The sequence below is a fragment of the Callorhinus ursinus genome, unplaced genomic scaffold, assembly GCF_003265705.2.
Source record: "Callorhinus ursinus isolate GAN/ISIS: 27379988/994484 unplaced genomic scaffold, GSC_fseal_2.0 scaffold55, whole genome shotgun sequence".
NCBI lineage: Eukaryota > Metazoa > Chordata > Mammalia > Carnivora > Otariidae > Callorhinus > Callorhinus ursinus.
The window spans coordinates 781,022-804,252 of NW_027397117.1; the positions used below are offsets into that span (position 1 = coordinate 781,022).

The 23,231-nt window shown below is 57.1% G+C and overlaps 2 protein-coding genes across 2 annotated transcripts in view; one reads left to right on the forward strand and one right to left on the reverse strand.

Moving 5' to 3' along the window:
• Positions 1-11,647, forward strand: part of ZAN (zonadhesin) — a 33,376-nt gene extending 21,729 nt beyond the window's left edge. The window contains exons 30-47 of the mRNA XM_073884187.1: positions 252-396; positions 669-916; positions 1,022-1,186; positions 1,392-1,516; positions 1,863-2,158; positions 4,841-5,052; positions 5,559-5,700; positions 6,057-6,304; positions 6,777-6,906; positions 7,076-7,253; positions 7,553-7,717; positions 7,956-8,095; positions 8,553-8,752; positions 8,851-8,989; positions 9,285-9,425; positions 11,237-11,336; positions 11,430-11,473; positions 11,556-11,647. Of these exons, the coding sequence (XP_073740288.1) occupies positions 252-396; positions 669-916; positions 1,022-1,186; positions 1,392-1,516; positions 1,863-2,158; positions 4,841-5,052; positions 5,559-5,700; positions 6,057-6,304; positions 6,777-6,906; positions 7,076-7,253; positions 7,553-7,717; positions 7,956-8,095; positions 8,553-8,752; positions 8,851-8,989; positions 9,285-9,425; positions 11,237-11,336; positions 11,430-11,473; positions 11,556-11,596 (2,859 nt within the window). The 3' untranslated portion in view covers positions 11,597-11,647. The remainder of the gene's footprint in view (positions 1-251; positions 397-668; positions 917-1,021; positions 1,187-1,391; positions 1,517-1,862; positions 2,159-4,840; positions 5,053-5,558; positions 5,701-6,056; positions 6,305-6,776; positions 6,907-7,075; positions 7,254-7,552; positions 7,718-7,955; positions 8,096-8,552; positions 8,753-8,850; positions 8,990-9,284; positions 9,426-11,236; positions 11,337-11,429; positions 11,474-11,555) is intronic.
• A 2,191-nt stretch (positions 11,648-13,838) lies between these two features.
• EPHB4 (EPH receptor B4) overlaps positions 13,839-23,231 on the reverse strand; it is a 20,185-nt gene continuing 10,792 nt past the window's right edge. Inside the window, exons 5-14 of the mRNA XM_073884188.1 lie at positions 23,057-23,227; positions 21,254-21,356; positions 20,974-21,038; positions 20,740-20,853; positions 20,379-20,626; positions 17,530-17,745; positions 17,081-17,230; positions 16,477-16,670; positions 16,116-16,271; positions 13,839-14,946 (exon numbers count right to left, since the gene is read on the reverse strand). Of these exons, the coding sequence (XP_073740289.1) occupies positions 14,814-14,946; positions 16,116-16,271; positions 16,477-16,670; positions 17,081-17,230; positions 17,530-17,745; positions 20,379-20,626; positions 20,740-20,853; positions 20,974-21,038; positions 21,254-21,356; positions 23,057-23,227 (1,550 nt within the window). The 3' untranslated portion in view covers positions 13,839-14,813. The remainder of the gene's footprint in view (positions 14,947-16,115; positions 16,272-16,476; positions 16,671-17,080; positions 17,231-17,529; positions 17,746-20,378; positions 20,627-20,739; positions 20,854-20,973; positions 21,039-21,253; positions 21,357-23,056; positions 23,228-23,231) is intronic.

Genomic DNA, 23,231 nt, shown 5'->3' on the forward strand with positions numbered 1-23,231 from the left:
GGGCTAGACCGCAGCGCCCCATGTTTGAGGGCAAGAGGGCTCAGAGCCTGTGAAGGGGTAGTGGGGGAGGCGGGGAGGCCCATGTAGGGGGCCGAGCAGCCAGTCCAGAAGCCAAAAGGTTGAGGAAGGCTAGGGATGGAGACAAAGAGTCAAGGGCAGCGAGCCCGGGGGCGAGGGCGCAGGGAGGGGGGTTTCCGTCCATCGTCGGCTTCCAAACTGCCCTTGGCTCTGCCGATGCCCCCGTCCCACAGGTCGGGGAGAGCTGGTACACAGACAACACATGTTCCAGGCTCTGCACCTGTTCCGCGAACAGCAACATCTCCTGCCACCAGAGTACCTGCAAGCCGGGCCGGCTGTGCTGGCCCCTGGACGGCCTGCTGCGCTGCCGCCAAGCGGGTAGGAGGCCCTTGAAGTCACCGTGCCTGCTCTCCCCGGCTCCCCCTCCCGGTCTCCTGCCACCTGTAGCACTCCGGCTCCCCTCCATGCTGTCCCGAAGAGCTTCTGGTGGGGAACGATGACCCCTGTGCCATCAAGAAGGGCTCCTCCTCGGGTTACCTCATGGTTCTCCCAGCCATGAGCTTTGACAGGACAATAATCCCCACTCGGCCTCCAAGCCTCATCCTGGTGGGGGCCAGACGGCTCTTCAGCCACCCTTGCCTCTCTGCCAGGCATGGGAGTGTGCCGTACCTCGGACCGCTCCCCGTATGTGACGTTCGATGGCGCTCGCCATACCATCCGGGACACCTGCACTTATGTCCTGGTGAAAGTGTGCCACTCCACCATGGACCTGCCTTTCTTCAAGATCAGTGGCAAGCACGGGAAGCTGAGAGGCCGCTCCACTGCTTTCTACCTCCGCCGGGTCAATATGGACATCTCTGACACCCGGGTCACCTTGGGAAAGAACCACCACGTGCTGGTGAGCTGGGTGGCGGCGTGGGTGGGGAAGGGAGGACGCCAGCCCCGCTCTGGGGAGGGGGCTCCGGTCCTTCTTCCCACTCACCTGCCCTGCCCGCCTCTGTAGATCAACGGCACACGGGTCACTCTTCCCTCGACCACCCAGATCCGGGGGGTCAGAATCATAGCCAGCGGCATCTACACCGTACTCAATGTTAACATCGGGCTGCAGGTCAAGTTTGACGGCAAGGGCTTCTTAGAGGTTCAGCTCCCTACGGCCTATTACCAAAAGGTGGGGGAAACCCCTAGCTCTTTTCCAGGGGAGTCCGCCTCCAGAGGGCGCTGAGCCCTCTCCAGACCCAAGGGGTCATTCCCCGGAAAGGAGGAGGGCCGGGAGGGCGCCTTTTTCTTAGGAGTGGAAATGCGAGCACCCAGGAGAAAGACTCTTCTGCCTGCCCCCGGCCACTGACAGCACCTTCGCCCGCCCCCGCCCCCAGGTCTGCGGCTTGTGTGGGAACTTCAATGATGAGGAAGAAGATGAGCTCATGATGCCCAGTGATGAACTAGCCCAGAATGACACTGAATTGGTGGACAGTTGGCAAGATAGGGCGAATGACCCAAAGTAATTGTCCCCAAAGCCTCTATATCTTCATAGGAGCGCGAGTTGGGATCCCAGACTATATGGCAGGGGGTAGGAGGACTGGAGCGTTCCCGTATGTGTGTACCTTGACAGAGCATGGCCTCTGGGTCCCGGGAACCTACCTGGGGAAACATGAAAGTCTTCCCTTTTTTGGCTTCAAAACGTGGGAGGGGACTGAGGCTGCAGGGAATGTGGCCAGGTCTCAGACCGGCTTCCTGCTGAAGACAAGCGTGTGTGGGGGGGTGTCTTCTGAGTCACTTGGGAGTGCCAAGTCATTTTCATGGGGGGGGGCAGTGGCCGTCCCTCTGATGATCCTTTTCTCCTGCAGATGCCAACCAGATGACCAGAAGATCCAAACAGAAACGCAGGAGAAGCCGAATACAAACTGCAGGAAGGCTGACCTAGCCAGAGCCCAGGAACAGTGCCAGAAGGCCTTTCAGGCTCCAGCCTGGGCTAAGTGTGCCAGCCACATGGTCCTCAGGCCCTTCCTGCTCAGCTGTACCAACAACCTCTGTCAGTTTGGAGGCCTGAACCGCACCCTCTGTGAATCTTTGGAAAGCTTCGGGGCCGCCTGCCGGGCCCAGGGGCTCAAGCCCCCGATCTGGAGAAACAGCAGCTTCTGCCGTGAGTGTCCCCTACGGTCACTGCAGGCCCTCCCGCACCTCGTTTCTGTCTCTGTACTCCTTAAAGCTCCCTGTCCTCCTTTCTCCTTGTTCCTGACCTATGCCTGGCCTCGTTGTTCTGACGTGGCTCGTTCACAATACACTGTCAGCCGGCGCTCCTACCACCGGGACAGCACGGGCTGCTTCTCATCCGCTTCTTCACCAGCGCCATTTTCCCAAAGGAAATGTGACTGTTACTTCTCTGCATGGCTCCTGCCTGCAAGGTTAAGTCCAAGCTCCTTTCGGAGACGGCTGAGACCCTGCTGGCTGTCCTGGCCTGTCCTCTCTCGACCCTTTCCCTGTGTGCCTGCCCACCCCCTGCACCAGATTACCCTGTTCCCCCCGTCCCCGCCCCCCCCCCCCCCCACATTCCCCTCTCCCCCCCCCCCCCCCCCCCGACAGGCCTTACTTTTCTACACCCCTCCCTGCCTCTATCCATGCTGTTCCCGGCACTTGGAAAGTTCTTTCTTCTTGTCTCCTGGCAGACACCTGGGCATTCTTCTGTAGCTCTTAAAACATTTTTTTTCAAATTAGAATTCACATACCATGATATTCACCACTTTAAAAGTATATACAATTCACTGTTTTGTAGGCTCTTTACAAGGTTCTGCAACCAACACATTATGTAATTCCAGAACCTTTTAAACTTTAAGACAGTGGTTAACGTGTTTTTAGTATGTGATGCATTCACATGGTTCAGGAACTTTTTTATTTTGTTTTGTTTTTTTAAAGATTTTATTTATTTCACAGAGAGAGAGACACAGCGAGAGAGGGAACACAAGCAGGGGGAGTGGGAGAGGGAAAAGCAGGCTTCCTGCTGAGCAGGGAGCCCGATGTGGGGCTCGATCCCAGGACCCCAAGATCATGACCTGAGCCGAAGGCAGACGCTTAACAACTGAGCCACCCAGGCGCCCTAAAGATTTTATTTTATTTATTTATTTATTTTAGGATTTTATTTATTTATTTGAGAGAGAGAGAGTGAGAGAGAGAGAGAGAGCCCAAGACGGGGTAGGGTCAGAGGGAGAAGCAGACTCCCCGCCGAGCAGGGAGCCCGATGTGGGACTTGATCCCGGGTCTCCAGGATCATGACCTGAGCCGAAGGCAGTCCCTCAGCCAACTGAGCCACCCAGGCGCCCTAAAGATTTTATTTTTAAGTTATCTCTACACCCATCGTGGGGCTCAAACTTAGAACCCTGAGACCAAGAGTCACACGCTCCCCCAACTGAGCCTGCCAGGTGTCCCTCATTTGTCATAATTTAACTAGTCTCCTTTGGTGAGCTTTCTAGTTGTTTCCAATTGTTACTGCAAACAGTGCTGCAGTGGATAGCCTTCCACAATTATGATTTTGTATGCACGCGTCTGTCTGTAGGATAAATTCCTGGATGAGGACCGTGTGCATTCGTTCTTCTGAGCAATGTTGCCAGTTGGCTTTCCATAGGGGGTAAGGAATTTACATTGCCACCAGAAGCACACGAGAGAGTGCCTGATTCCCCACACCCTCGCCCACACAGAGCATCGTCACACCTTCGGATTTTTGCCAATCGGATATGTGAAAAATACAAAGAGTCTTAATTTGCATTTTCCCTGTTACGAGTGAGGTGATGCATTCTTTCATATGTTTGGGAGTTGTCCGATCTCCTTTGCCGTGAGCTCTGTCTCTGTTCCCCTTCACCATTTTTGACACCGGCTGGTTGGAATTATCAAACTCTCTTATGGAGGTCCTTTATCTATCACGGTCCGATAGATTTTTTTTTTAAGATTTTATTTATTTATTTGACAGAGAGACAGTGAGAGAGGGAACACAAGCAGGGGGAGTGGGAGAGGGAGAAGCAGGCTTCCCACTGAGCCCCCGATATGGGTCTCGATCCCAGGACCCTGGGATCATGACCTGAGCCGAAGGCAGACGCCCAACGACTGACCCAACCAGGCACCCCTCCTGGCAGACACCTGGGTGTCTTAAATGACCAGTCTCTTCTCCCACTTAAATGACTAGTCTCTTCTCCCACTGACCGAGATGCCATGATTTATCCTACACTGAGTTCCCGTCCGTATTTGGGTCCCTGTGTGGGCTTCCTCTCCCCTCCATTGATCCATCTGTCTTCACTTACCAGTAACCCAGTGTTGTGATTGTTGAGAGTTTCAACTGTATTTCGTGTCTGGTAGGGACATTCACTACTCACTACTCACTGCTCTTTTCTTTTCTTTTTTCTTTTTTAGCGTTTTCCTGGCTTTTCTGGTTTGTTCATATCTTCCTCTCCACTTTAATATCTTCTCGCCCTACTAAAAACCCAAACAAAATCCTGCCGGTGTATTTTATTGGGATCATCTGAAACGAATACGCTAACTTAGGGACAACTGACTTCTTTATGTTGCAGACTCTTGCTATCCGTGAACATTTCCATGTGATCACAGGTACTTCACTTAAAGGGTTTTATTGAATTCCTCCAGCAGCCCTGCTCTGTGAGCCTGTCACCTGCGCACGCCTGTCCCACGCTCACTGACCATACATATCAAGGATTCTGTGGCTGCTGGCTGACCTCGGTCTCCCACACTGGACTGGGAGGGCCATTCTTACTCCTTTTCTTTCCTTGGAGCCTGGCCTGGAGCCCACGCTCAGTACACATTTCCCCCCTTCCTCCCCCAGCTCTGGAATGTCCTGCCCACAGCAGCTACTCAACCTGCCTTCCCTCCTGCCCACCTTCCTGCTTGGACCTGACGGGCCGGTGCAGTGGCCCCAAAGTCCCCTCCACCTGCAAGGAGGGCTGCCTTTGTCAGCCTGGCTACATGCTCAGTGGGCAACAGTGCGTGCGCAGGACTCAGTGTGGTTGCACGGACGACTACGGCAGCTATTTCCCCGTGAGTGGGGACAGGAAATAGGGGTGGGGACGCCTCGAGGTTGACGTTTTCTCCTTCCCTGTGGCTCTGTCAGCCTGGGGCACCCGTGTGTCCGTGGCTGGCCCTGGGGGATGCAGGCTGGGGACCGGGCCGGGTGCTGTCCGTCCAGGCCTGGGCTGGGGGTGCGTGGTGGTTTGGGGTTTCCTGAGGGATCCACATAACGGGGATGGGGCATGGCGTAGCGGAAGGAGCATGGCCTTGGCTCAAATCCTGCGGGTACCACTCCCGAGTCTGTTACCTCAGTTTTGTCATCTGTAAGATGGGTACTTCCTGAACAACGTATGTAAGACACCAGACAGGATGCCTCTAGGATGTGGTACAGGGACATCAGGGCGCAGGTGTCCCGTAACTGCCTCCGGCCTGGGCCAACGAAGCCATTCAGACCATGGGCCTAGGCTGACCGGGCGGGAGGAAGGGGAACTGGCCCTTCCCTCCTCACTCCCTGGTCCTCCCCGTGGCTTCTCTAGGACGGTAAGACCTGGATCTCCATTCGCTGCACGAAGAGCTGTGCCTGCACCACAGGAACCATTCACTGCCAGCCCTTCAGGTGCCCCCCTGGCTCCCATTGCGAGCCCCAGCCCGGGGGCACTGGCGGCTGTGAAATTAACAGTAAGAGGGCTCATCGGGGAGGCAGAGCAAGAGACGGGACAAGAGGGGCTCAGGCTGGGCAGGTCTGGAGACGGAAGGGGCCCCAGCTCGGGCGCAGGGTGGGCCTGGGGCCTCATTCGGGCTCTCAGCAGCTCTGTGGCCGACTCTGGGACTCACTCTCTTAAGTGCAGAAAGAGGGGATGGAACCAGGTTTGTAATTGGGGCTGGGAAAGGGAGAAGTTTGAAGATCAAGGAGCCAGGGACCCCAGGGCTAAGAGAGAGGGTGACCAGAGACATCAGGGCCGTAGAGGGATTCGGGGGGGGGGTGTTGTTATATCTGGGCAGGGTCCCTGCTCAGGGTCGGCCCTTCTTGGCAGAGTCCAAACAATGTTCCATTTATGGGGACCCCCATTACCGTACATTTGATGGCCTCACCTACCTCTTCCGGGGCCGCATGACCTACACTCTGATAAAGACCATTGGTAAGCTCCCTGCTGGGGTGGTGCCTCTGGTCGTGGAGGGGCGCAACAAAGTGTATTCGTCCTGGAGACCCATCTACCTGCACGAGATCATCGTGATCATCTACGGCTACACAGTCCAGCTCAAGGCTCATCTGGAGCTGGTGGTAAGAGCCAGGCCAGGCCAGGAGGGGCTGGGGAGGCAGGCTGGGCTGTGGGAGGCCACTGAACACAGTAAAGCCGGGAAGTTCCTGGCCCAGGCTGCCTCGTCATCGAGGTCATTGAGGTCAGAATCGGTGCCACACTCACATCCTGGGGAGAGGCAGCGGAGAGCAGTTGGATGGAGCAAAAGGTTGGAGAGGGACAGGGAGAGAGAGGGAAGGAGAGAACATGGGGTGCAAAGGGGAAGCCGGGCTGAGTAGTATGGGGGGCGTCCTCTCTGTCAAGTGTTTTGCAAGGAAGAGGCTATGGCTGCAAAGGGCGTAGACCTTGGGGAAGCCTTTGCCACGCGGGGCAGCAGGGCCTACGGGGGTACCTCATTCCGTGGAATGATGGCACCCAGATACCGAGGCGTGCGGAGAGGCAGTGGAGGGTCAGGTCGACCCCGGACTCTCTGTGGCTCCTGGCTGCCTTCTCCAGGTCAACAACCAGAAGATGGGCATCCCCTACAAGCCCAGTGACCGTCTGCAGGTTGCCCTGCGGGGCCATCGCCTGTATCTGATCACTGACTTCGAGATGGTTGTCACCTTCGATGGAGGCAAAAACGCAGGTATCTGAGAGTGGGGAGGGGGAGAGCAGAGGGGGTGTTTCTGGGCCGGGGGGCCAGCCACGGTGAGGAGCCCCGAGTGGGTCCAGGGCCCCGAGCGCCAGGGGAGCAGCCAGGAGGGGTGGAGAGGAGGTGGGGGGGCCTCACTTCTGGACACCCCTTCCTCCTGCAGTGATCATGCTGCCCAACCAGTATAAGGGGCTCGTGCGCGGCCTGTGTGGGAATTATGACGGGAACAAGAGGAATGACTTTATGCTGCCCAACGGCACCGTCACCCAGAACCTCGTTGGCTTTGGCAACAGCTGGGAGGTACAGAGGATCAAGGGAGGTGACCTCGCCCGCTTCTCAAGGTGAGAGGGCTGGGGCTCGGAGCAGGGAGGCCTGGCCCCTGGGGAGGCGAGTAGCAGCCCGGTCTCTGTCCACGCCCGCTCACCCCGTACCCTCAGCAGAGAAGGACTCCCGAGGGCGAGAGCCCAGACAGATCTGTCTGACCTTCTCATCCTGCCATTGCCTCTCAGACTGACTGTGGGGGCACCGGCCCTCCGGGTCCCAGGCTGTGCCGCGTGCCTCCCCACCCCTCCTCCCCAGTTCTTCTCAAGGTCACGATCCTCAGGGGCCTCACCTGGCCCCATCTTGCTCTCCGCCCCAGGGCCATACAAGAGGAGGAGGGGAAGGAGTCAGGCTTCCCTGTGTCGGAATGCAGCCCAGAGCAGCTGGAGCTCATCAACAGCACCCAGGCGTGTGGGGTGCTGGTGGACCCCCAGGGCCCCTTTGCCGCCTGTCACCAGACCGTGGCCCCAGAGCCCTTCCAGGAGTGAGTCAAGGGCCCAGGCCCCACGGGAGTGGCCTTTCTCCGGGTCCTGCTGCCGGTTCTGGGATCCGAGCTCTGTATGGCTCACTTCTTTCTCTTTGTGGCTTCAGGTCCTTGCGATACCCCGCGCCCCAAGCGCTCACACTCATACACACGCGCGCACACCCTGCCTGATGTCTTTGGGCTGGGTCTCCTTGCCTCCCCACCTCCGACAGCCCCCTGACCGCCCTGCTGCCCCCAGGCACTGTGTGCTGGATCTGTGTGCCGCCGGGAGCCCCAGAGAGCAGGAGGAGTTGCGCTGCCAGGTCCTCAGCGGGTACGCCGTCATCTGCCAGGAGGCGGGCGCCACCCTGACCAGCTGGCGGGACCACACCCGCTGCGGTGAGGCTCTGACCTTCCCCAGAAGCTGCTTCCCGACCTGCTCGGCCATTTCTGCCCTCTGCTCAGCTCTGAGCCCCAGCCCTTGCCCGCCTCGGCCTTCCCGCCCTGCCCTTGACTCCTCGACTCCCCGACGCCCCACGTCAGCGTGCTCCCCAGCCAGCCTCCCTCTCTGCCGCGCCCAGGAAGCCACACCGCACCCCTGTCAGCCCATCCCGCCCCTTCTCCTTCTTGCCAGTCAGTGCCCAGCTTTCTCCTCCGCTTCCTTAGCGCGCTTTAATGTCAGATCAGAAGGCGCCCGAAGTCGGCCCACTCTTCCGGCCTCCCGGGCCTATGCCAAGCTCTGTGTTCTGGTGGGTGACCTTGTTCCCCCACCAGCTGCCAGCTCCACGGTCCCCATACCTGCTGGCCCCACCCCTGCCCGGCCACCCACTCATGCTCACTCCGACTTTCCCGTCAGCCCTGGCATGTCCGGCCAACACCGTCTACCAGAGCTGTATGACACCCTGCCCGGCCTCCTGTGCCCACCCGACGGCCCCTAGGGACTGCGAGGGCCCCTGTGTGGAGGGCTGTGCCAGCCTCCCGGGCTACATCTACAGTGGGGCCCGGAGCCTCCCCCTGGCCCACTGCGGCTGCACCAACCACGGCATCTACTACCAGGTCCGCGCTGGGAGGGGGAGGCCCTGCGGAGGGCAGGAGAGCCCGAGGAGCGGGGGGAAAGCCAGACCGTCTCCTCCCGGCCCTTCTCCCCTCTCCAGCGGGGTGACAGCTTTGTGACTGAGAACTGCTCCCAGCGCTGCACCTGTGCCCGCTCAGGGGTGCTGGTGTGTGAGCCCCTCAGCTGCCGTGCTGGGGAGAGCTGCACCCTGGGGAACCTCACTCGTGGCTGCTTCCGAGGTGAGCCTAGACCTCCCCGGGGCTTCAAGCTGCCTCCGTATGTGGGGTGGGGGTGCTGGATGGAGGATCATCCCTCCCGGTCCTGTGCCCGAGACCCTCCTGCTCGCCGTCAGGAAGTCGGGCCGCATAATCCCGCTCTTTCCTCCTTTCTGCGGAGGGGCCAAGGGACCGAACAGTTGCTGTCTGCCAGGCCCGGTGCTGAAGGCTTCTCCTGGCGTTGGCTCTCTATGACCTCCCCTCTCTGTGGTTGTGGGTGTCCTCCTAGAACTTTCCATAACCCCATTTATCCTCACAGAAAGCCCATGTCTACGGAACCCCTGTCAGAATGATGGGCGGTGCTGGGAGCAGGGAACCCACTTCACCTGTGAGTGTGAACCTGGTTATGGGGGACACCTCTGCACGGAGCCTCGGGATGTGCCACCCCCTGGAGAGGCCGGTGAGAACTCCATCCCGGGCCCTGTATCCTCGCAGCCCCTTCCCTACCACCAGCTGCTCTAGTATTATTCCATAGATATAATATTATCGTTTAATAGATATCTATTATAGATCTATAACAGATAGCATATGATTAATATAATGTGTATTCTATAAAATATAATGATCTCGGGGCGCCTGGGTGGCTCAGTTGGTTAAGCGTCTGCCTTCGGCTCGGGTCATGATGCCAGGGTCCTGGGATCGAGTCCCGCATCCGGCTCCCTGCTCCGCGGGAAGCCTGCTTCTCCCTCTCCCGCTCCCCCTGCTGGTGTTCCCTCTCTCGCTGTCTCCTCTCCGTCAAATAGATAAAAATCTTAAAAAAAATAAAATATAACTCTCCCTTTAAAAAAATATAATGATCTAATATGAGCCCTAGATATTAGCAGAATGAGGGCTCTCAAAGAACCTGAGTCCCTGTGCCCAGCCCCTACCAACATGCAGTAGCCCCCGCTAATCTGTGGTCCGAGACCCCTATCCGAGTGGATGCCTGGGACCACAGACAGTACCAAACCCTGTGTTTCTTCCTACGTGTACATACTAATGATGAAGTTTTATTCATAAATTAGGCACAATAAGAGATTAACAACAACAAAATAGAACAATTATAACAATACACTGTAGTCAAAGTTACGTGACCGTGGTTTGTCTCTCAAACTGTCGGGTTGTATTGTACTCACCCTTCTTGTGATGATGGAAAATGATAAGGTGCCTAAGGGAGGGGATGAGGTGAGGGGAATGACGTGGGCCGTGTGAGGTCGCCTTAGGCTGCTACTGACCTTCTGATGCTACGTCAGAAGGAGCACCATCTGCTTCTGGACCGCGGGTGACTGTGGGTGGCTGAAACTGTGGAAAGCCAAGCACTCCATGAGGGGGGTACTGGCCGTAGTCTGGGATCCTCTCTCTGAACCCTCGCTCCTTTCTCTGGTCTTGTCTCACCCCGCTCTTATTTGCCCACCTTGTGTCCCTCCTGAGCCTCCCCAGTACCTCTCCCCATCCCAAACTAGACTTCCCTTGAGCCTCAGGGTCAGTAGTTCTCACCAAATTTATCTCCCCTCAGATCGGGCCAGGGTGGGGAAAGGGGGGCTTTTTCAAACGGTTCGTTTCAGGACTTCCCCCCCCCCCCCCCGCCCCGAGATTTGGATTAGGTAGGTCTGGAGTAGGCCCAGACATCTGCATTTTTACCAAGCTCCCAGGCGACTGAGGGAAGTGATTCCAAGTCTGCTCTTTGAGAAGCACTGGCCAAGGGCGCCTGGGTGGCTCAGTTGGTTAAGCGACTGCCTTCGGCTCAGGTCATGATCCTGGAGTCCTGGGATCGAGTCCCGCATCGGGCTCCCTGCTCGGCAGGGAGTCTGCTTCTCCCTCTGACCCTCTTCCCTCTCGTGCTATCTCTCATTCTCTCTCTCAAATAAAAATAAATAAAAAAAAAATCTAAAAAAAAAAAAAAAAGAGAAGCACTGGCCAAGATGGTACCCCCTAGATGGTACTCTAGGGGACCAGCGGGATGAACATCTCCCTTAACAAGGCTGATGGGCGTTGTGTGTCCAGAAACTCAAAGGGATCCTAGGGGTATGGTGCCAAGGTCTTGCAGCAACAGCCTTCTGGAGGGAGACCTAGCCACACCCAGCGAGTTAGGGGCCGCTGTCCTTTCTAGGTGGCAATTTAGGATCCAAAGGGAGTGTCTCAAACAAACAAACAAACAAACAAAGGGAGTGTCTTCTCCCCCCATGCTTTCCTGACCTGTGTCCCTACGTTCAGTCTCCTGCACCCCGGAAGCATCCAACTTTGGGGCCGTCCTGTTGGGGACGCTTGTGCTTGTGGTGGTCCTAGTGCCCACAGTGACCCGAGAATGTGTTTCCAGGAAGAGGAGGAGGAGGTGAGTTCTGGGAAACGGGAAGAGCAGGGGTGGGTGGGGATGAGTCAGCAGGGGAGCGGGCACCTACCCTCCTCTGTTCCCCACAACCCCCAGGGAGAAAACGCAGAGCCAGAACAGAGGCAGGCTGGCAGACGCTGGTGAGAACCATTCCCACCCCAGAACCTTGGCAACCGGGAGCTGAGTCCACCTCTGATACAGGTTTTCTCGCTTACTCCTCAGATTTTGTTCCGGAGCATGCCCTTCAAGTCCCTCAGTTTTGAGTTGTCCTCAGAAAGGGAGAGAGAAAATAAAATTTATTTTTGAAATGTGAATTTCCACATGATTGTGGTGGAGGAAGGGTCTGTGAGGTGGGTCTTGTGAGGGGGGTGAAATGGGACGGAGGGACACAAGTGTGCGGGTGGTGGGGGAGGCTAGGGCTGGGTGCCCTGCAAAACGTCCAGAGGGGAGGGGACCGGAGGGGGACCGAAGTCTGGCTGTTCTTTGGACAAAGCCATTTGGGGGTGGGGCGTCCAGCCCTCTGGCTTCTGGGGAACAGGAGAAAAGACTGCACTGTCCGTCTTCACAGGAATCCATGGCTTGTGGAAGGCGATCCTGAGGTGTCTGACATTTCTAACGATGAGATTCATCACTGGGTGCAGGCTAAAGATGGGGAATGTGGCTTTTTCCAAAGGGCCAACCGCCTGTGACCCTCGGTGGCGGGGCAGGGGGGGGCTCCACCTTCTGCACCGGTCCATTTCCCAAAAGGGCCTAGGGGTTACTACGGCAACTGAGGGTGGGGTCTGGGGGCCCAGGAGTTCAGAGCCCCATCCTAGGAGGAGTGGCTGGCTCACCTCAGCCTGAGGCCAAAGGGCAAACTTCTGACCCCTCCCCCAGGGTCCCGTGCCTCCCATCAGGCAGGTCCTTGCTTGGGGGTGGGGGCTGGGACATCCTGTTTGGGTCCCAAGAAGGAAAGGAAGACCACCAGCTGGGGTAGGAGTGGTCAGGATGGAAGACCCCAAGGGACAGGGGGGTGCCCAACCAGGCAGGACACTGGGTCCTATGCTTATTCTCTGAGATGACCCCAGCAGCCACCTACGTTTAAGGAATTGAGATCCCAGCTGGGTGGGGAAGGGCCCTGGGGAGGGAGGGATGGCCCCCCACCAGGCTAGCCGTCGGGGAGCAGCTCCCACTCTGGAGCTGGGCATGGCAGGAGCGCTCAGGGGATTCCATGAACTGCTGATGCTTTAGCCTGGGCATGGTGGGGCTCCCTGCTGCACACCTGCCCCCCCCAGCTCCCTTCACCTCATCTTTGCCCTTTGGCCGGTTATTCATTTGTGCCCAGTCCTCTTGACTTCAGCTCCTCCCCTCAACAACTAAGGTCACTTATCTAGCCCGGATGTCTGGTTGGCAGAGGAAAGGGTTGGCCTGGGTGGGCATCCTCCGGATAGACCTCCTCCTCCAGGACCCAGACCCCCTCCATCTGTGGCGGGATAGAGTCCCTCCCACAGACCCCTTGGGTGTACAAAACATGGGTGATGGGTCATCGAGGGAAGGGACAGAGGATTCCAGAGTATTAGGGACTCTGGTAGGTAGGAACTTGTAGACAGGATCACCACCCAAGGTTCCCTGGGCTGGGAAGGGCAGAAGCTGTTATTTGGGGTCCTGCACAGACCTGAGCACAATAGGGGGCAACTAGGCAGAAACAGCAAGGCTGCCCCAGGTAAACAGCGCTGGCCCCTGCAGGTGTTCCTGGGGGTGGGCAGACTAGGAGGGAAGGAACAGAAGACAGCCACAAAGACTCGCAGGGGCTTGACCCCATTCCCGTCTTCCTGTTTGGGAGACAGAAGTTGGGAGAAGACACTCAGGTGGTTTCCCCTCCCCTTCCCAAGAGGCTGGGAGAACCTGCCTGGGCAGCATCTTGAAAGGGGAAATTGTCTTCCCAATGACTCAGCCCAGCGTGTGTGTGTGTGTGTGTGTGTGTGTGTGTGTGTGTGTGTGTGTCTGTATGTACATCTACGTACCGCGGGGGGTCCACATCCCTCACTCCAGCTCTCTGCCCCTCCCCCACAGCCCATGCAGACTCTTTCCCCCCCTTGCCTCTGAACCAACCCCAGCTGTCAACATCTGGCCCACATCTGTCTCCATCTGAGTGGACCCCCACCCCAGCCAATGCCCCCCTCTTCCCCGTCAGGGGGCTGGGCAGGGCTACAAGCTCAAGGCCTCCCGGCCTCCCGTGGCCCCCTACCAGGGCTGGGGAACCAGGACAGGGGAGGGATGGGGCAGCCCCACCCCGGAGGAGCCCCAGGCTCTTGGCAGAGCCATCTGGAGCCGTTAGAAGCAGCTGCCAATGACTCATCTCCCACTGCCCCCACCCCACCACCTCAAACACATCCTGGGACGGGGAAGCATGCCCGCAGCCCCCCACAGCCCTGTCTCCAGACCTCCGACACCTCCTCCATACCCAGGCCCCAGGCTCCGCAGGAACCCAGTCCATCCCCCGCTCCCAATCACCCCCAGGACTGCTTCGCTTCCCATTTTCTTTTATTTATACAAAAAAAAAATGTTTTAAATATAATTTAAGAACCCCTCCAAGCACCAGTGTCTGTCTCTGGTTTCCACCACCACATCACCCCCCCCCCACACCCCCTCACGGACACAGCTTGGGGCTACTTGGGGGCAGGAAAGTGTCTGGGAGTTGCGGTGCGACCACAGGCACTGTTCGGAAACAGGACGATGAGCCCCTGTTTCACCCTAGGCAAAGGAGGCAATACCGAAACAGGTTCCCCCCCCCAACACAGAAAGTTATGACAAGGACAGTAGAAAAACAAAACGACAAGAAACAACGACAAAAAATGGGGGGGGGGGAGGAAAAAATAAGACAGAAACAAAAAATAAAACTCAAAAACCTTCAATATGAAGGCAGCAGATGGGGGAGGGGCATTTACAAGGGAAAACTGAGTTCGGGAAGACAGCAGCAAGGTTGGGGACATCTGGGTCCAATGATTTTGTCACTGGGCCACAACGCCCCTTCCCGCCTCCCGCCACGACGGGTGCGCTCCACTCCCGAGCTCACAGGCTAGTCACCCTCTTCTCTTTGGTCTGTAGGGCAGTGCATCGGCCCTTCCAGGTGAGGAGGGGCACGTGGGGCCCTAACTGGGGATCAGAGGGAGGCTGTGGGATTCGAGCCCAACCACCCCTGGGAAGCTGGCAGATTAGAGGCGCTCCCTTTCCCTCTGGTCACACCCAATCCTGAGGGAAGGGCTTCCCGCCTGGGGGGCATGTGATGATTTCTACACTCCTATGGCAGAATCCTCAAATCCTGTCTCTCCAAATTGCCAGCTCCCCACCCCCACGGGTTCAAAGTGCTATCCAGTGGGGCCCAGGTACGGCGGCCTCTTGGGTCCCCATCCGACTCTGCCCCAGGAAGAAGGGGAGCTGTGTCCCCAGCCAGGAGTTCCTGCCGCTCCGGAGCGGTGGGGCCAGACAAGCAGGTGCAGGTCAGTACTGGGGGGCTGGTGCTCCCGCCCCGCCACCTGGGGCTCCAGGCTTGGCCTGGGATTTCATGTGCTGGACACTGGCCAGGATTTTCTTCTGGTGTCCCGCCAGAGTGACTCCAATTCGGAGCAGGTCCCTGGGGAAGAAGGGAGAGCTAGGTGAGGCCACAGGGACTCCTGGGGAGGGTCACTTAGCTCGAGACCACGCCCCACCCTGGACTGTCAGCCAATCAGGAAGGCCAGCAGGGGAGGGGTACGCGTCAACAGTTGCCAATAGTTGAGGGCAGTTTCCAGAGGCTTTCAGGAGCCGGCTGCAGTCCTTCTGCGCAGCCGCAGTACAGGGTGGAGCAGGGCTGGCCAGAGATGGGAGGTAGGGGGGTGCAGCTTGGGGCTCCGACAAGGATTAGGAAAAGGCAGAGAATCAGCGAAGGGGAGGAATGAAAGAGAGAAAAGCGCACAAAATGAGGGTGGGGGAAGGGCTGCACAGATTGCTCTAGAGGAGAAGTCAGAAGGAAAAGGCCTGAGAGAGGAAGAGCGGGTGGGGAGGAAGGGGCGGGGTGGGGCGAAAACGAGCTGCCCGCCGCCCCCCACCCCCCCGCCCCGGCCCCCATCCTGAGGCCTGGAGCCTGAGATAAGGGAAACCAGCAGAGGTGGGAAATGGAGAGCAGGGACCTGGGTCAGGGCGGCTCTGGAACAAGTCAGGGAGCAGGGGGGCGGGTGTGTGAGCTGCCGGGCCGGGAGGCTGCCTCCCGCCCTCTGGTTCCAGATTTCTCTTCCTTCCATGTGTTATTCAAACCTGGGCTGCGAAGAGAGCTGGGAGGGAAACGGGCAGGCAGAAAGGTGGAGAACCAGAGAGGCCAACGAGGGGAACACAGTGTTCGGGAGGTGCTGGAACCATAAAACCATTTAACATTAAAGCTGGAAATGATCTCCAAAACCCAGTCCAACCTTCTCCTTTTACGGGTGAGGAAGCAGCCAGAGTTGACACTTTGTTAATGTGAGAACAGGGTCTGGAATGTAGATAGATGCACAAGGATAGGTAACCATGGCAGGACAGGAGCAAGATGGCCCAGGGCTGAGGTGGCGCAAGGGGGTGAGGGGGGTGAGGCGGGCTCTGCGGGGCTGGAAGATTCCCTGGGCTCTCAGCCCCCGGAGCTGCTACTTTGGGGGTGTTCTAGATAACGGAGTTGGCACCAGGAGTTGCCCCCAAAGGTCCCTGCTAAACCGGCGGGCCTGATTCTGGTCCCCAGGTGCCCCGACACTGTTTAGCTCTCAACCGCCACCTCCAGCACCTGCCACGACTTACTCAGCAGAGATCTGGCTGACCAGTTCGAAGGAGCCAAAGCCAGCGGCTGCGAAACTTTCTTCGTATCGTCCCATCTTGATGGCTCTAAGCCACTCACCCACTGAGCCAAAAGCTGAGTAGTGAGGCTGCCGCTGATCCAGGAGCGGGTGTGAGGCCCTGGACAAGGCAAGGATGGGGAGGGGTGGGCTGAGTTCCGGGGCTACGTCAGGGTGGGGACTTTGAGCCCAGCCCTGGAGCAGCGGACGGGGACAATGGACAATCCCACGTACCACCAGAGGGCCGGATACTTCTGAGGGGGAAGGAGGGGGTTCTCAGGCGGTGGCAGAGTGCAGGAAGGAGGCCCACCCTCTGGGGTCCTCACCCGCCATTCTCCCTGGCCACGATTTTGAGACTGGCCGGGTTCCGGATCATCTTGTCGAGGGCGCTGACCACCTGGGGGAAGCGGGGCCGTGCATTCCGGTCCTTCTGCCAACAGTCCAGCATGAGCTGGTGCAGGGAAGTGGGGCAGTCTGGGGGCGGGGGCAGCCGGTAGTCCTGTTCAATGGCATTGATCACCTGGAATGACAGGTAGAAGCACTGGGTGAGGATCTCCCGGGAGAACAAGGGTGCCAAAGGACCCCCAGAAGAAGGTGACTCAGCAGATGCTGGAAGAGGTGCCATAGGCCCCGAGAATGGCAGACTCGGGGTCCTCCTGGCCGGGGCCGAAGCTGGCTGTGGCTGGATGCCCCAGTGGCTCCTGGGCCAAGATCTAGATGAGTAACTTCCCAACCTTGCCCTCCTCCTCCATGTCCTTCTGTGACCAGATGCGCTGTATCAAAGTCTTGGATGCAAAGATTAACTCTACTTTCTGCCACCCTCAAGGACCCAACAGTGATGAGCTCTCTGGGGACCCCACTCCCCCCGACCTCCATGTCCCTGGTGAGAGAACATTCCAGGAAAGCTTGGTAGGACCACGGGACACTCACATCCTGATTGCTCATGTCCCAGTATGGCCGTTCCCCAAATGACATGACCTCCCACATCACAATCCCGTAGCTCCAGGCGTCACTAGCAGATGTGAACTTCCGGAAGGCAATGGCCTCAGGGGCTGTCCATCGGATGGGAATCTTTCCACCCTAAAGATGGGAGAGGAAAAGGTGAGCTGAGGGACTCACAGGACCCAGGCATTCCGGCCCCCCCACGCCTTTCCCCCAGGCCTCCTTTCTTTCTGGGACTCAGACACACAGCTCCTCAACCCTATTCTTTTCCTGGACACTGGAAGTCGGGTTTCCTAAGCTGACCGCCCCCTCCATGGTCTGTGCCTATGTCCAGTCCCTGAATTGGAACTGTCAAACTCTCCGCCTCCCACCTTTCCAACCTTCCCTCCCCACCTGGCCCTAAGAACTGAGTTGAGACGCGGGTCCCCTGGCCTCACCAGAGAGCTCGTGTAGGTGGGATCAGAAGAGTTCTCCTCCAGGAACCGGGAAAGCCCAAAGTCGGACACCTTGCAGACAAGGTTGCTGTTGACCAGGATGTTGCGGGCGGCCAGGTCTCGGTGGACGTAGCTCATCTCAGCAAGGTACCGCATGCCCGAGGCGATGCCCCGCAGCATGCCCACCAGCTGGATGACGGTGAACTGCCCATCGTTCAGCTGGAGATTGGACAAGGGAGAGGACACGGCTCAGGACAGCTCACCCGCCCTTGCCCACGCCTTCCGCGCTCTGAACCAGATCTGCCACTCGCAGATCCATGTGCTGCTCCCCTGCCGGGCAGGCCTGCTCACCCCCCAGGTAAGCCCTCTTCCTTTCTCTTACTCTGAGCCCTCTCAGCTCTCACCGCACTAACCCGACACAATGCTTAAGATTCTAAGGAGGGGCTCCTGGCTGGCTTAGTCAATTCGGAGTCCGACTCTTGATTTTGGCTCAGGTCATGATCTCAGGGTCGTGAGATCGAGCCCCGCAACAGGCTCCGTGCTCAGCACAGAGTCTGAAGGTTGTCTCTCTCCCTCTGCCTCTGCCTCTGCCCATTACCTGCTGTGCATGCTCTCCCTCAAATAAATAAATAAATCTTAAAGATTAAAAAAAAAATGTTGTAAGGAGATCACTTTAACGTTTTCTTCTATTTAGTCTAATACAGAGCTTTACATCCAGGGCATACTCAACAAATGCTTTTGATTGAACATGTTCATTTTATGGGACAGCCACAGAGTTCTGATAGTCGGCGTGGGCTCGGAGCCACCTGTCTACAGGTGCAGATGCATCCGTGCTGAACCAAAGCAATCTTGCTCAGCTCTCTTGGGCCAGCTGTGTGTAGCTTGCAAGAAAGCAGTGAAAAACTGGGTGTGATCAATGACCACAGCCCCCAAACCAAGACCTAAAGCTTGACCTTGATCTTGACAGAGTCTGCTCTTACCAGATAAGCTAGCCAGTCACAGTAAAAGAATCCCATACTCTGGGTTCAGCAAGCACGCAGGGGACCCTTGGCGGCCAAGCAGGGCCAGGGCCAGAGTCCAAAACCTGAATTCTGAACCCATCCTCCAAGCCTGCACACCGTAGGCCTTGAATGTCAGCTTGTGGAAACACTGCTGGCGAGATGCTCAGGGCAGACCCCGGAGTCTGTGATTCCTCTCTTCCTCACCCACCACTTATGATCCATCAGCAGGTTCTGCCTCCAAAACATGTCCCGAATCTAGCCACTTCTCCCCACCCTGCTACAACCCTCACACCCCAAAGGACTGCAAGTCTCCCCACTGGCTCCTGGCTCTTACTCCCCAGCACCACCAAAGGGAGCTCTGAAAATCATCCCTCTCCAGCTGAAAACCCTCCAAAGGCTTCCCCTGGAACTTTTAATCAAATCCAAACTCCTTACTAAGGCCACGAGGCTCACGTGGTCTGACCACCACGTACATTGAGATCTACCACTGCTCCTCTGCCCCGGCCTTTTGTTTTGTTTGTAAAGATTATTTATTTATTTATTTATTAGAGCGCGCACGTGCATGCACGAGCAGGGGGAGGAGCAGAGGCAGAGGGAGAAGCAGACTCCCCGCTGAGCAGGGAGCCCGACGTAGGTCTCAATCCCAGGACCCTGGGATCATGACCTAAGCTGAAAGCAGATGCTTAACCAACTGAGCCACCCAGGAGCCCCTGACCTTTCTGCTTCTTGAACATGCCGGGTTCCTGCCCACTCTGGTTTCCCCCAATGTGCTTCTCCTCCGTCTGCTCATGGTTGGCTCTTTCTCTACCCAAAAGCCATCTCCTCTAAAATAAATCCCCTTTCCTCCCAGGCAACCGGACCTTTGTCTGGTACCAACGGAACAGACCCTTGTGTCGACGGTGGAGGGTCCGGCTGTCATCACACTACCCGGGGTCTGCCTTGGCATCTCTCCCGATGACAGCCAGGTAGCCTGTCTCCGGATGGGGTGCCATGCAAGGTACACAGCACCCCCGATGGAGGCTGGCCACGGATACTGATTTTTGGACTTATCAAAACATTAGATCTATCTTCTCTTAATTACAGAAACAAGCTAACCGACCCCACAGGGAAGAGACATTCAAGGGGATAAGAGGCCCAGCTTTTCAGCATGTCAGTGTCATAACAAGGGACTGTCCTGGATGTTGAAGAGGCTCAAAGAAATAACCACCGGGTACCATGCTTGATCCTGAACTGGATCCTGGTTTGGAGAAACCAGGAGGAAGAGACATGTAGGGGGACAACCAGGGAAATGTGAATAGTGACCGGGTACTGGATGATCCCATGAGAGTGTCACAATTCTGTCCAATGCAACGTTTTGCTCTGTAGGAAAACGTTTTGGTTTTTTAAAAAGGATGTACAGTAAAGTGGAAAAATAAAATAATACCCAGTAAAACCTGTTCAAGTGACAAAAATAAAATAAGTTCTTCCCCAGCATCTCAAGCCACTTCTCCAAACTGTTTCTTAAAAGCTTGTTTGTTTCCTGTCTCCTCCATTACACTGTCAAAGGCAGAGATGTTCACGGCTTTATTCCCAGGGCCTAAGACAGTGACTGACACACCAGATGGCGCTCAGGAAGCATTTGTCAAGAGGACGAATGACCACCCCTCCAAATCCTGGGTCCGCTGGCCCCACAGACGGGCCATTTCCACTCGCGGCCGCAGGAAAGGCGAGTCCTGGGAACTCTAGCTGTCCTGGAGGGAGAATGAGGGGCACAGGGGGTGGGATGTGCACCCCACCATCCTGGTCCTGAGCTCCTTGGCTGTGCTGGGGGAGGACGGGAGGCCGCGGGAGGCTGGGGTGCAGGGGGCTCACCCGCAGGAAGGAGTCCAGGGCGCCGTTCTCCATGAACTCGGTGAGGATCATGACGGGCACGCTGTTGGTGACCACGCCCTCCAGGCGGATGATGTTGGGGTGCTCGAACTGGCCCATGATGGAGGCCTCACTTAGGAACTCCCGCCGCTGTCGCTCCGTGTAGCCCCCTTTCAGGGTCTTGATGGCCACACAGCTCTCTTTCTTCCCCGGGGCCTTGAGCCGCCCCCGGCACACCTCGCCAAACTCGCCTTCGGGAAGGATGCTGAGGGTCAGCCCTCCTCTGCCTGTTGTCTGGCCCTCCTTCCCCCTACTCCCCCCCGCACCCCGCACCCCTACCCCGGGCGCCCATCTTCCCTCTCACCTGCGCCGATCACCTCCTCGATCTTGACATAGGAGACATCGATCTCTTTTGCAAATTCCCTCACAGCCTCATTAGGGTCCTCGTAAGTGAAGGGGTCAATGTAGACCTTAGTCCCTGAGGAACCATGCGGGGTCCCGTTAACCGAGAGGCAACCTCCCCTGCACTCGGAGGCCCGGATTCTGGGCTCACCGCCCCTGCCCCAACCCCGTGTCCCTCAGCATTAGGCCTACCCACCGTGCCCGATGAGATACTGTCCGTGTTTGTCCGAGTACTCAGCCTCTCTCCCATTGCTCTGCTTCCTGTGGCCGATGGGAAAGAAAAGGTAAACGGAATCACCCATCTCTGCGTTTCCAGAGGGAAAGGACCGAGGGGAGGAGGAGCGGGGATCAGAGAAGCTTCCAGGAGAAAACAAGTATCCTGGGGCATTGAGGGAGGCTTGCCTGGAGCAAGAGGGCAGGTGGCCATCTACACGGGCCCTCCTCCCAAGGGCCTCCAGGTGCCCCAGAGTGCTCACCTGAGGCAGAGAACAGCAATGACAATGACCACCAGGACCAGCACCACACCCACAACTGCCGTGCCTGCGATCAGGGCCAGTTGCTCCCGCCAGCTCTCGGTCTCTAGGGGAGAAAAGCTGTGATCAGAAGAAGCCGACGGGCCCCGGAGACCCTACACCAGCCTCAAGGCATGAGCTGTGTTCCCCTGAGAACAGGCCCCCGGCGGTGTGGCAGGTGCGGGAAAGCACAGTGGTTTCCAAATTGCTTTCCACCGGCGCGGGCTCCCCCGAAGTCCCCCAGGGCAAGGGAGGAAGTTTCCCAACCTCGTTCGTTACAGCAAGAGCGGGTTTGGTTTTGTTCACTTATACATACTGGTGGCCCACAGAAGGCCCCAAGGGCTAAAAATGGAAAGGTCTGTAGCCAAAATGTGGAAATGATCCAGATGTCCGTCAACAGATGAATGGATGAATAAAACATGCTATCGCCACAAAATGGACTATCTTCCAGCCATAAACAACACAGATACGCACCCCAACGTGGATGAACCTTGCGAACATTGTGCCGACTGAAGGGAGAAGCCAGTCACAAGAGGCCACATAACGTAGGACTCTGTTTGTATGAATGTCCAGAATAGGCAAATCCATAGAGACAGAAAGTAAGGTAGTGTTTGCTGGGGGCTGGGGGTGACTGAAGGGGTGTCTCTTTTTGGAGGCTGAAATGGTCTACAATGAATCGTGGTGATGGTTGCACAACTCTGGACATATACTAAAAGCCACTGAACTGTACTCTCTTTAAAGGGTGAATCATATGGTATGTGAATCGTCTCAAACCGTTAAAAGGCTTAGAAAGTCACCGGGCCAAGAAGCGTATTACAATGAACAGGTGTTGGGCGCCTGGGTGGCTCAGATGGTTAAGCGTCTGCCTTCAGCTCAGGTCATGACCCCGGGGTCCGGGGATCGAGGCCCACGTCAGGCTTCCTGCTCGGCAGGGAGTCTGCTTCTCTCCTCTCTCTCTGCTCCTCCCCCCTGCTCATGCTTGCACTCTCTCTCTAATGAATTAAAAAAAAAAAAAGATTTTTTTTAAAGATTTTATTTTTTTTTAAAGATTTTATTTATTTATTTGAGAGAGAGAGAGAATGAGAGATAGAGAGCACAAGACAGAAGAGAGTCAGAGAGAGAAGCAGACTCCCTGCTGAGCAAGGAGCCCGACGTGGGACTCGATCCCGGGACTCCAGGATCATGACCTGATCCAAAGGCAGTCGCTTAACCAACTGAGCCACCCAGGCGCCCAAAGATTTTATTTATTTATTTGAGAGAGAGAGAATGAGAAACACAGCAAGAGAGGGAAGAGGGTCAGAGGGAGAAACAGACTGCCCACTGAGCAGGGAGCCCGACGTGAGGCTCGATCCCAGGACCCCAGGATCATGACCTGAGCCAAAGGCAGTCGCTTAACCAACTGAGCCACCCAGGCGCCCCCCAAAAAAATCTTAAAAAAAAAAAATGAACAGGTGTTACCTCAGTTAATCCTTGGAGCCCTGGGAGAGAGGCCTCGTGATATTTCCAATTTGGGGAGGAGAGATGGGGCTTAAGGGTCAGGCTTTTGAGGGTCACACAGCTGGAAAGCCACTGGGCAGGCCTTCTCTCCCAGCTGTTGGGTTTTGGCTTCTGCAGCCTATGTTCTCCTCACTAGGCCAAAAATGCCTTGTGGTTGATAGAGAGAGGAGCATGGGAATGTGACTTTAGGGGTCCTTCGAGGGCACAGGCAAGGCTTCCCGCGTGATGGAGGGGCAGCACCCCTGCCCATGCCCTGCTCCCCAGACTCACCGTCCAGCTGGGTCTGGCTGTGGTGCTCCTGGCCGAAGGGCCCGTAGCCGGCCTCGGAGCGTGCCCGCACCTGGACCAGGTAGCTGGCTCCGCGTTTCAGCCCCCGCAGCTCTGCCCGGTTTTCCGACGTCTTCAGGAACCGCACGCTGCTGGGGCCCTCTGTACCCTGTCAGGG